This window comes from Pristis pectinata, chromosome 3, assembly GCF_009764475.1.
Source record: "Pristis pectinata isolate sPriPec2 chromosome 3, sPriPec2.1.pri, whole genome shotgun sequence".
NCBI lineage: Eukaryota > Metazoa > Chordata > Chondrichthyes > Rhinopristiformes > Pristidae > Pristis > Pristis pectinata.
Window position 1 is genome coordinate 50,712,680 of NC_067407.1, and position 13,357 is coordinate 50,726,036.

General features: G+C 40.0%; 1 protein-coding gene across 21 annotated transcripts in view; it reads right to left on the reverse strand.

The window, feature by feature from the left end:
* Nucleotides 1–648: 648 nt before the first annotated feature.
* The window catches only part of ptprc (protein tyrosine phosphatase receptor type C), a 178,271-nt gene continuing 165,562 nt past the window's right edge, over nucleotides 649–13,357 (reverse strand). For all 21 annotated transcript variants that reach the window (XM_052010907.1, XM_052010929.1, XM_052010926.1 and 18 more), the window contains 5 exons: nucleotides 11,178–11,309; nucleotides 9,787–9,906; nucleotides 7,119–7,288; nucleotides 4,676–4,811; nucleotides 649–3,069 (listed from right to left, as the gene is read on the reverse strand). In XM_052010907.1, the coding sequence (XP_051866867.1) occupies nucleotides 2,794–3,069; nucleotides 4,676–4,811; nucleotides 7,119–7,288; nucleotides 9,787–9,906; nucleotides 11,178–11,309 (834 nt within the window). In that variant the 3' untranslated portion in view covers nucleotides 649–2,793. The remainder of the gene's footprint in view (nucleotides 3,070–4,675; nucleotides 4,812–7,118; nucleotides 7,289–9,786; nucleotides 9,907–11,177; nucleotides 11,310–13,357) is intronic.

The window sequence follows — 13,357 nt, forward strand, 5'->3', positions numbered from 1 at the left end:
TCACCAACTGCAGGGGAAGCTGCTCACAAAATAGATCAAGAATGGTCTGTGTGGTTCAGATTAATAGTGGATTAAAAACTGTAGCCTTACTCATCACTAACACTCATCACCCTCCAGCCCAACAATTGGTTGTCATCCAACTGGATCGCAGACAGAGGAGTACCTGTTTAAAACCATTAAAGGCTCAGATATGATTGATGTTCTGTTATTGTTCACAGTGTATAAAGTGATGCAAGTTGGATGGGGGGAATAGTGGTTAGAGTAACACTATTACAGCGCCAGTGACCCGGATTCAATTCTGCCGCTGTCTGTAAGGAGTTTGTACAGTCTCCCTGTGTGTTTCCTCCCGGTGCTCTGGTTTCCTCCCACATTCCAAAGACGTACGGGTTCGGAGCTGTGGGCGTGTTGAGTTGGTGCCGGAAGAGTGGCGACACTTGTGGGCTGCCCTCAGCACATTCTCAGTAAAGCAAAAAAGATGCATTTCACTGTGTGTTTCAATGTACATGTGACTAATAAATAAATATTTATCTTATCTTGTCTTAAAACTATATTAGCTTCTGCACCATTTAGGATAGTGGCAGTTCATTGCTGTTGTTGAGTTGACCTGCACTGAGACATGTACGTCAATGATCTTCACACTGCACAAAATGATGTGACATTTCATTTATTCAGGAACATTGTTAGTACAAAAATCTTTTGTTGTTTTACAAAGAATATGTCTGAATTAAAGAAATACGCATTAGAAAACTAAGCTGTTGAAAAAAATCCAAAACAATTAAATAGCAAACTCGAGTAAAATGTACAGAATCCAATTTGAACCCAACAAACCAAATAGATTCCTAGAAACCATCCCTCCATTATTTGAAGCAATGCATTTTCTCAACCGCCAATGTAATAACCCTGTTATAAAATGGAAATCAACTTGACTTTTAATGGATAAACCAGGCTTCTCCTGCTCTCCTCAGTGGATGTAAACATCCTGCGCGCCATTTTGAAGAATGAGGGAGTTAATCCAAGGTGTCTTGCCCAACATGTAAACTTTTAAAGAAATCCATTGAAAATATATATTATGAACCATTGTTACATTATAGTTTGTTACAGTTGGTTGCAGCATTCCCTACATCAAAACAGTGTCATCATCAATTTAGAACTTACTCAACTGGCTGCAAAGCACTTCGGGATGTCTTGAGGTCATGAATGACATTATAAAAATGACATTATACTTCTTTGTACAGCTTGCCATTGTTGGAGTTACTTGGAATGCAATAAATCAAGTCTCACACCAAATATTTTGAAGCCCAGGTGAAAGATGAAATTTCACTCTCCAACACAAACATGTTAACATGAAGCCACAAAGCTGCTTATGTAATCAATAGAAACAGCTTTATCAACATCCACTAACAGCAAAGAATGCAAAAAAAATTACCAGTAGCAATTTTCATTGAATTGCTACACCAAATCTTCTAGAAGTTCACTATGAACTTGTCATCAACTAACTCTTTGTAAAAGGCTCGTCTTAACTTTTTTCCCCCCAAAGTTATTTGTTTGCCTTAGTTGGAAAATATGATTTTCCTGTTCATCGATAAATGGAAATGTGGAATATTGGTAGATTCTAAGACCTTTCCTTCTTAGGACAATTTACAACAAAGATTCAGAATTCATTTCTGATAAGGCTGCTATAACATCTCAAATCTCCATAATTAGTCATTTTTTGCAGCTTTATTTTATCTCAGGCAGGCTGGACTATTACCCAGTAAATCTCCAGTGAAAGGTGCTTCTCTTCCCTGTTGTTCCACCCATTGCCCTTCCCCACCTTCCCTGCTATCCAGACTTACTTGCTTCTCTCTTCCTCAGTTCTGAAACATTACCCTTTCTCTTTCCACAAATGGTACCTCACCGACTGGGATTTTCTGTACCTTTTCCCCAAATCTCCAGTGACATTGTCTGATGCTGCCACTCTACTGCACAGTTCCTTAAATATCTCATCTGAAATGATGTTTCTGTTTTTAGTTTAAATACTGATTTAACCATTAACTTTTGTATTGTTCTGCAGCCAGTTCTGCAACCAGACTTCATCATGTTTTTGGTTTTTGTCAGTGAACTGCGATATTTCCATTTACAAATGATTAGCCACCTTCTGAATCTGGTACAAATAATCAGTTTGCTTCGACATAATAATAGTTGAGTTCTGATGTAAAGTAATTTCCTATAGCTATATACATCATCATTTCTTAAGCAGATCAACTGCAGAACTTTTCCTTGGTAAACCAACTATAAAAATAATTTGCAAAGTGAAAAGTGGCTGCATTATAAAAAGCTAAAAATTACAAAGCTTAATATAACTGCCAATTTTCTTCACACTCAATACCTGACATATTTACCATTATTTTAAAATATGAACTGCTAAAAATAATACATCCTGAAGCAAAATTAGCACTTAGCATTTCAATACACACACAATAAAATATATATATTTATATATATAAAAAATTCTTTTTTTTAAAAGAGGTTCTCTGTGCTTTATTTTGGAGTTACTAGTGTAACTTGAAAGACCGAAAACATTTTAACTAAGTTTTAAATTAGGAAACTAATATCCTCATGGGAATACATTCATACTTACGTTCAAGCAGATTGCCATTCTTGAACTTTCTGCACTGGCAAAAATTTTGGATGCATCCAGTGATAAAACAAGTTCATGCAAGTAAAAATAAAATTAACGGCCACATTCTGGCATTTCCCTTGTTAACACAAATACCGGTTAGTACCACTACTTCATGCACAACAACAGTTTTTTCACACATTTTCATCACTAGTTATAGGTCCATTAGTAGGATTCTCCGTTGGTTGGTTGTTGCTACTGCTGTCAGACATCACTTTGTCTTCCTCGGCAGATGCCTCTTTCTTATTTTCTATAGGATCAGGAACAACTTCTTCCTGAGATTTGTTTTCCAAGGGGATTTCAGAGATGACCTCAACAGAGGTGTGTGATGGACCATTGCCAGATATTAATGTCCCATTCTGCACAGGGTAAGTGTTAGCAATAACATCATAGAGGAATTGGTACTGCTCCTGTTAAAGTAGATCAAACACATTGTTAATTGTTTGTTAATAATCTAGACACTAGAGACTGCAGATTCTACACCCAGAACTGTATCCTGGCTAAAAACTAAGAATTCTCCTAGCTTATTTTAAATTATGTCATTCTATTTTCTCTTCAGCCTCTGAGGAGGTGCAGTAAGCTTCAATAATCTATCTGATAGTTCAGAAATCCCAATGGTTCAGCATCTGGCTCACTGGGTGCAGATCTCCATGTTCCCTTGAACACACCCTGTGCTGCCTTTAAATTCGCCTGGTTCTGTTTCTCCACACTCCCTTGGAACTCACCAGGGCCCCATTTCCTGCACTTCCTTTAAACTTACCAGCAATTAATGCTCCATTGTAATAATATCCAATAGTTCAGAATATCTGCCAACCTGGCACCAAAGTCCTGAGCATGCCAGACTGATGAATTTTACTGTAGCTTCCCTCAGCACTTCTCAGCATCCTACACTAGATCTCTCTAATCAAAGCCCGATAATGGAGGACGGGCAGGGGAAATCACTTACACCCTGACTCCCAGCAGCACAGCTGGCCTCTCCTCTCCAACTGAACCACTTACAATCTCCTGGTAGTGCATACAATATCTAAACATTGTTTTAAAACAGTGTGGAAAAAGGAAGTTGCATAAAAGTTGATGCATTTAGCGTTAAGTTTAAAGGAATATGCACACCTAATGGGAAAAATTAATACTATGGGTCGAAGATGATTTCGGCATTAGCAAGCACCGAGTCTGAGGTGGGAAGGCTAAGAATTGATAAGCAAAAATAGATTGAAAAGAAACTCAATGCGAAATCAAGGAACTACAGCAAAGAGCAGGCACAACTGTACAATTGATTCTTTGTTTGAAGAGGAGGAAATGATGCTGGATAAGGCAAGGAATGTGCCTCTTTGATACATTTTGCTGCTAGCCCCTGAATATGCCTGAGCCAGCCGACATTGCTTTGCAGGTGCTCTTCATAGAGATGGCACAGTTCTTTGGAAACCCAAAGCTTTCTAGGGCAGTCTGGCAGCCCTGCTAGCCCAAGATGGGGAAGATATCTGTTACAAGTAGAGTAGGTGGACCGGCTTGGCAGTTGATCGAATTACTTGAGCGGAGCCTAGAGGGGAGCTCCTGATCCACCCAGCTCACCTATGATAAAGCTTGTCTTCGGGCCTCAGTCCACTTGGATGACCAGCTAAAGCTGGTGTGACCACTGTGACCAATGAGTTGCATAAACTGGATCGCATCCCCCTCATATAACTTACTTTCCAATTCTGTTTCATGCCAATACTTCCGGCAGCCTGGTCATTTGTTTTAATTTGTTTGTAGAATTAAGTACTGCTGGGGCCCAATGTTAGTGCTAATGCACATGCCTTCCAGGACAGTGGTATACTTAAGTGAATGGCCGATACTGTAAGGTCCTGCCAGATTCTCTGTTAATTCCTGTATATCAAGCAGCTTAATTTCCTCCTGAAAATTATTTCTGTTGAGAAAATAATCAGCTGACGTGAAGACTTCTGCAGAGCAAACTGGATGATAGACTCAGAGATGTGCAGTATAGGAACAGAATGAGTGAGTGGAGAGAGCAAAACTTACAAAGGTAGGGAGCATTCCGGGTCTCTCCTTGCGCAGTGCTTTGACCGTCTGGAGAACATCTATTACATTTTCATTATCTGCGCTATCAAGTAGGTTCCAAAGAGCAAAGAATAACCCTGTTTGCTTGGCTCCATCACTGAAAGAAATGAGGATTTCACAACATGAAGAAACCTAAATTATCCAGGGTACACATGTAAGTTGGTGGTGAAACTCTGACCATAGGTGATAGTGGGAATGGAGGGATGGTGGTGGCCAGATGGCACAAACAGATGGCACAGCAGATTGCCACTTACATGCCTTGTCTGATCTTCCTTTCCGCTGCCATGGTGATAAAATGACACCCATTATACCTCTCATTCTACCGAGATTGGTTCTCAACTTCTTTCTTGGCACTACACAAGGCATTCTGCATTGCATTGCCATGCCTTGAACAAAAACGATGCGAAAGTCATAATGAAAACATATCAGCGGGTCACTGACTCACAGTATCTTATCCAGAAACTCTGAAACTACAGCAGTTCAGAGGCGATTCCCAGTTATGATCTTCACATGGGTCTATCCCCTGGATTAAGATATTTTTATGCATGATATAATTTTGTTACCTGCACAACAAAGTAGTTTGTGAATATACTATGTTACAACACCAAATATTACTCCCACCTGTGCATTGGTTGAACTGCTGTGAAATGAGTCAGCTGATCATAATACTGTCAGGATGGTTAGTGAGCATAGGAGAGGAATCTGAACCTTAATTCTGCCACTTCAGCCTTATCAGCCATCATTTTACTCTCTTATTGGCAGTTAATTAGAGATAAATCATCAGCCTTCATAACACTTCTCCCCTACCCAAACATTAGAAAGACGAGGTAGGGCTGAGCCTTCACAAGGAATATGGCTCCTGTGTGAACATTGCTCCTTGTAAAAGGCTATAAGTGTTAGCTTTACCTTCACCAGAAGATATGCTGCAATTCATGAAATTGGTTCACTATGGCCTTCTAAAGGGCAAGATGGGATGGGCATTACATTCTGACCTTACCCACATCCCCTGCATGAATACTCATAAAACATTACCAGAAACTATGTGTCTCTGTAACCAATCAGATTGAAAGGAAGATGTAATTAAAAAAAAGAAAGAAAACTGTGTAATTTTAACTTTTTAAATATTTAGAAAAATAATTAAAATATGAATGAATGAGATTAACGTTTTCAAAAGGTAATGTTCAGAGCCACAGAGATCGACACTAAATAAAACTTAACATGCCATTAAAAATTCGCTTACACTTAAATGGATAGGGATGTTAGTGGAATGTTGTGCTGCAAGTCATAACCTTCCACATTATGTGCTTGCTGAGTTAGAATGAAGCTTGTGGTGGAAAAGGGCAATTTCAAAAGCAGCTTGAAGATTCTCACATTGAACTCTGCACATGTGAATGCCAAGCATGGCTGTTCAACTTGCACCATGATTATGATGGGGGCTGAAGCTGCCTTATTGCAAAAGTCAGTACTTTGATTTTACAGTGACCCAACGTTCATATGTATTTGCACTTGGCTGAAACTCAAGTTGTTGCTGCAAGTCTCATTGTGGAACTGATGGAAGAGTTTCCTTTGAGATTTTTTAAGTTGTGGTGACTATGGTGGACAGTGGTTAGGCATTTGGTTAAGTAGTACTGAGAAACTTCTTTGACACAGTGTATTTGTATTCAACCATTTCTCCTCTGGGACCTGAGTTTGAATGTAACCTGAAGTGAGGAGCTGCAATTCTCCTTTGTCTAATGTTCCTGATCGATTGGCTTGTTATCTCTCTACGGTTGCCTCTCCATGAGACCTTACAGAACAAAATAGTTTCATTAAGTCTGATTAAACAAACTGTTTCAGACCATCTACGAAGATAAACAAAATGGGAAATGGAATATTTCATATCAGTTTAGTGAGGGAATGGTTTACTGGTTAAGCAAATCATTAGGGAAAACTACAACAGATATTGTTCAATGCCTCATTGTCCTGAAAAAATGTCTCATTTTTTCTTTGTTTTTTGTTCTAATTGTGTTCGTTGTTGTACAAATTGTGGATAATTTATGTTGTTATGTTTTTCTTGTGAATGCTGCTTATCTGATGCTATGTGCCTGCGCTGCTGCTGCAAGTAAGCTTTTCATCTCACATTTGCATACATGTACTTTTGCATATGATAATAACCTTGACTTTTGACTTTTTTTGCAATAAAGCTGGCCAAATTTGAAGTTATTGCTCATAATGGAACGCTGTATTTCCTCAGAACTGCTATCATTCATCTTTGGCAAATATTCCTCATAGTAAAACACACAAACCAAAGGAACTATTCAGCTCACTTTTCTCCTCTAAAAATGATGTATGATCTCACGAGCACTGAAAATGGACATTTGTTGTGAATGATAGTCAGCAAGTCTTTAACGCTGCCAAACCTTACCTGCATTGTGCGATGATGGGTGGTTGAAATTCACTTTCAGCAACTTTAAACATCGACAGTTTTTCCTTGATGCTCCTCATCATGTTGACCAAGTTACCGGGACTTTCAGGAAGCTCGGATTCTTCCCAGTCGTGGAAGTGATACTGGTACACTTTCCGAGTTGCTTCCTTCTGAAAAACGAAGAGTTACATCAGGAGTTAATTTATGATTGATTTCAATGAAGAGTCTTGAACCTAAGATATTAACTCTATTTTTCTTCCCACGGATGCTGACTGACTTGCCAAGTGTTTCCAAAATTTTCTGTTTTTGTTTCAGAATTCTGGGATCTGCAGTGTTCTAGTTTTTATTTTCTTTTGACTAATTTTTCCCAGTATTTTCTATTCAGTAAATTGCTGGCATATCAATGACATTAAATCCACGTCCTGAATCTATCCATTCAACCCCACTTTCACTGATTAAAAGAAATAGTGTATGATGTTATATGCACAATTTAAAGCACCAGACCAACACCTTAGACACTTCTGGTCTCATGTTTCACATCTTTTTTTGTGTGTGAGAGAAATGGGTTCCAATTCATGGAGTGCCAAAACCAGTAATGGAGGAGGAGGGGATGTTCCATTGGAAGAGGCTTCATCTGAACCATACTGGGACGAGTGTCCTGGTGAATCACATAAACGGGGTTGTAGAAAAGGCTTTAAACTAATTAGAGAGAGAGGGTTCACGTGACAGAAAGTTTAATAAATCGAAAAGAAATGTGAGAGTAGCAGTTCAGGATGGTGAGGGGGGAAATTAGGTATTTTAGGTATTTAGATATTTATTTATTAGTCACATGTACATTGAAACACACAGTGAAATGCATCCTTTTGCGTTTCTGAGAATGTGCTGGGGGGCAGCCCGCAAGTGTCGCCACTCTTCCGGCGCCAACATAGCATGCCCACAGCTCCTAAACTGTACACCTTTGGAACGTGGGAGGAAACTGGAGCACCCGGAGGAATCCCATGCAGACACTGGGAGAACGTACAAACTCATTACAGACAGAGGCAGGAATTGAACCTGGGTCGATTTTGCTGTAATAGCGTTATGCTAACCGCTACAGTCAAACATGACAGTAAGGGCCAGAAAATGAAAGCAAAGGTGTGCTACAGAAAGTAAATCCAGCCTAAGATAAAGAGTGCAAGTCAAAGCTTAAGGGTCTTTATCTGAATGCATGCAGCATTTGTAACAAGACAGATGAGTTGATGGCACAAATAGTAACATATGAGTTTTATCTAATAGCTACTACACAGATGTGGTTGCAGGATGACCAGGACCAGGATTACAATAGTCCAGGTTGTTCAAGGTTCCAAAAGAAGAGGCAAAAAGGGAAAGGAGGTGGGGTAGCATTGTTAATCAAGGAAGTATCAGCACAGCGCTAAGTGGTGATATAGATACAGTGGATAGTGATGTGGAATCAGTTTGGGTGGAAATAATGAACATCAGGGGCTAGAAAACATGGGTGGGAGTTCAGTGGGACCCCAAGATGTTGCTTCTCGAAAGGATAAAATTTAAATGGAGAAATATGTCAGGACTGTGAGAAGGGAATTGTAATTATTATGGGCAATTTTAATCTGCATATTGATTGGACTAATCAAGCTGGCAAGGGTACTACAGAAGAGGAATTTGTGGAGTATATGAGGAATTGTCTTTTAGAGCAGTAAATTACACAATCTACCCGCAACAGGCTATTTTAAATTTGGTTGAGTGTAATGAGGTTGGATTACTAAAAGTTATTGTAGTTAAGGATCCCCTACAGGTTGGATTAATAAAAGTTAGTGTGATTAACGATCCCCAAGGGAGTAGTAATCACAACATGGTAGAACTCTGGATACAGTTTGAGGGTGGATGTCTGGGGTCCAGAATCAATGTCCTCCACTTAAATAAGGGCAATTACTATGGTATAAAGGTAGAGTTGCTTGGGGTGAACTGAGAAAATAGGCTAAGGGATAGGTCAGTCTTATAAATGAAACTAAAGATGATGTACAGGAATTTAACTAACAAGGAAAAAGCAACTTGACACAATAATCGTGCTGGATATTAGTCATAATATTCACTACCTCATTACACAAAGAGAAATAGAGAGAGAAGAAGATAGAGAGAGGCAGCAACAAACTGCTAGAGATAGATAGCCAGGTAGATGGAAAGACAGATAGGGATCTTGGTTTCCTGGCACTGCAAGTTACAGATATTCTTCTGCACCTCATTGTTCCCTGACTAACACTTCTTTCCTGTTGTTTTATCACAATGAATCTAACATTTTGCAAATACCTTTCTCAAGAAGTTCATTTGTTTTACTTCACACCAATCATGTAGTTTGGTTTGACCTTTCAGAACGCATCATTCCTGATGGCACAGCACTTTCTAACAAGAAGAGGCTGCTAACTAGTCACTTTCTAAATGTTACTTAGTCTTTCAACTTGTTTCAGGATTACCAAAAACTATTACACCAGTTGTCACTCTCATCCAATTTAAAGTTAATTATTTGTTATTATCAATTCAATGCACTGCAGAAAGAGATCTCTAAGTGGTTTGCATTGTTCCTATGGAATTAAATTTCTTGTTTGTGCACTTCAGAATATGGAAAAACTCTGTGAATAACTCTTATATCTTAGAATATCATTACAGGATTTACCTTTATATGTCTTATTTCAAAGACTCGAACTATAAACTCCGGCTGTTCATTGCAGTCAGACAACCTAACCTCAATATCTTCATAGGTTTTCTTTTCATCTTCCCAATATTGTGTACAATCCTGAAGATAATAAGATACAACACTTAAAACATTGAGACATACAGAATAAAAAGAGAAAATTATATGACACTGCAAAAGTCTAGCTCTCAGTATCTGTCTTGTTTTGATTCACTTATTAGTATTTCTTCATTATTGCAGTACATTTTGTTAATATTACAGTAGTACATACAATCTGCATGAAAACTGTTTCTATATTGAAAATACCATGTTTTGTTTGCGTGAACACAATCCGGGAATGGATAGAAACTTAGTCCAAACCTGACTGTCCCTCACACCTAAATCTTTGATGTGATAGCTTCTCCGTCAGTCATCGAGTAGTACAGCATGGCCTTACAAAGTCTCTGGTGAAAGGATGTTTGGAGCTGGTCCCTACACCATGGATACTCTTAAGAACTCAAAATATTGTCAGGCTGGCCAGAAAATTGCTTGACTCAGTGCAAGGCTTACCATTGGGCCTGGGTAAACATGTGGACCAACCCTCCAAAGATTTGATTTGTAAATATTTCTAAGTGAGCACAAAGTACCAACATCCCGTTGTGCTCCAACACCACCCCATCTGCACCCTCTCGCCACCTCTCCTGCAAAACTTGCAAAGAGAACACTGGAATGGAAGCCAACACTTGTTTCCAAGAAAGAAGGTACAGATGCCAGGAATTATGGCTTGTTTTATTGCATGGCACACAGATAAGCAAGTTTTGCAAAGGTGTGGGGAAGTGAGGAAGCTTGACCACTGGCTGCCCACCTCAGGCAATTTCAGTTTCATTGCCCACAATCTGCCATCTATAGGCTTCAGTGGGCAGAATTCTCACCCACCCACCCACCCACCATTCCCATGCCTCAAGCACAAAATTACAAACCTTATGGCTTTATTCTTGAACTCTCAAAGTCCTAATCAAGCAGGGCTACAAAAAAATCCATTTTATGTTAATTTTAAATGGCTTTAGATTAGCAATATGAGCAGTAATGGAATGGCCAAATTTTGCCACCTTCGGAATATTGCATCTTCCTTGCCCTGGACTATTCTAGGAGATTCACCATAAGTAATTAGTACGTGTTCAATGTACAAGTGCAAAACAAATCTTGACTTTAACTACTTGTATTGCAGCTACCTTCTCAAAAGCTTTGATACTTACCAATGCAGTGTTCTTATTTGAAACATAAAATGAAGTATTATGTTCTGAATGGCAGGGTAACCTTCGTAAGCCTCATCAGCAGGGTTATAGTCCCTAAATTTTAAACAGCACAAGGAAGAGTATGGTATTGGCTCCTACCTTGTCATCTTTTAATTTGCCCAACAAAACGATGAGCGGCGCCTTTTTTTGATAGACCATCAACCAAAAGTCAGCAATAGTTTCAGGCAGTGGAATCTGAGTGGCAATCAGTATCTCAGAGTGCCAATATCCCTGAAAGGTACAATGCAGAACAGAGGTTTGCTGCAGTTTTGCTCAGGTGCTACTGATGTGCTCTGTGGATGCAGACCCACCTTTGCATACCTTGTCTTATTGCATTTCTCCACATTTTTCCCCCCAATTTCAATATTCTGTTTTTGTTCATAGAATAAATTAATTATCATTTTTCTATCGTTCTAATATTCCCTACTTCTTGTGGTTCCCAAGTCAAATTACATGTATAGATTGTACCAAAATTTCACTATATCTTTCTCAGAGGTGAAGCAAAGCAGCCTCAACAGATGGAATCACGTGCCAAGTCATTTTGGAGAATGGGTGATGATTGGCCAAGAGCTTTGAGAAAGCAAGTGGTAGTCCAAAAAAGTTGACAACTCAAAACCACATCTAAGTGCAGAACAATGATGCATTATCAGATCTAGGGCATGCACACTGGAGGTTTATGGCAAAAATTGCCACTTATGACCAATAGGTTGTCCTGGTGACAGGTGGTTATTGTGGTGCCCCTTGCAAACTTCCTAGTCCTCTTGTTCATAGAGACAATTCTCTTTCACCCTCCCTCCCCCAATTAGTGCCTGCCCTTTCTTCTAATGGTTTGCGCTGTCATTCCTCATATTCTTCCTCCCAACCTCACTCTGGTGCTCCCTCTCTTCATTTTCGTCCCTTGGATTGCACTAGTACTCTTCACCCTTAATCTTCAGTTTATAGAGACACACGCTCGTCTTGCTCTTCCATTCCTCAGACCACAACAACATAGTCTTCCCTCTTCTCCCTGCTGTGAAAGCGCTACTCCTCTCTTCCTTCCTCACAAACACACTATACATCCTTCTTTCCCCCTGGTTTATGCTGGCAATCCTTCCTGCACTCAGTTTACGTTGACTCTTCCGGTTCGCAAACACTCATCGCCTACTATTGCTCGTCATGCCTCCAATTTCACTCAAGCAGGCACAATTCACTGCCTGCTTCCCTTCACCCTCCTGACTGTTGCTTTAACCCTTCCTCCCCTCCTGCCTCAGGGAAATCTCAGCTCCTACTGCCACTCTGAGGAGCTGAACGTCCCTGCACCCCCAGGATGGCAAGTTCTTGTCTGGCCAGTCTGGTGATACTCACTTGGCTGAAGCAGGAGCAGTAGGGAGAGCTTTGAACATCTCTGACTCATTGCAGGCTGCTTTGAAAATGCTGATGCTTAACATGTGGGCAGGTGCCTGTGAGGCATTTCATCGGGGACTCACGAAAGGTCGAAAGTCGCTGGGAGCATGTTTTTGATGTAGAGTTTAACAGCTGCATTTCACCACACATTTGCATTGCAGTTAATCACCTGGGCTCCTTCAATTGCACCTCTCAAACCCACAGCCTCTTTCACCAAGGAGGGCAAAGTCAACAGGTCCATGGGAAACGTCACCACCCGCAGGTTCCCCCACCAGCGTGCATCCTGACTTGGATTTTTCTTTTTGTTTGTTCACAGGATGTGCATGTTCCCAGACATGCCAGCAGTTTATTGACCATCCCTAATTGCTCATAAAGTGAGGAGTGGTTAAAAGGCGACCATATTTGCAAGGCCTGTGGTCACACACATACCAGACAGTGCAAGGTTGGCTGATTTCCTTCCCTGAAAATCATTAATGAACTGGATGGATTTTTCTTAGAATGAATGGCAGTCTTGCGGTTAGCATCACTGAGACTCACATTTTATTTATTATTTGAACTTAAGTTCCCAGCTCCATGATGGGATTAAACCATTTCTTGACTGTGTTGGGTCTAAATGCTAGAACACTCTACCATTGTGGGAGCATTTTCACCGGAAGTGTGCGGAGATGGGGGCTCCCAACTACCCTCACAAGGACAACCAGGGATGGACAATAAATGCTGGCCCTGCCAGAGATTCCAAGATCCTGAAAAATGAACGCTTAAAAAAATGTTTATAAACCAATATGTTGCAACCAAGCTCGGCAAATTGAAGCAGCTCAAAAATACGGGCATTTTTGAAAATATTTACTGTGGAATCATGCTAAGATGGAGGTCATTTGGCCCATCGTGCCTGTGTC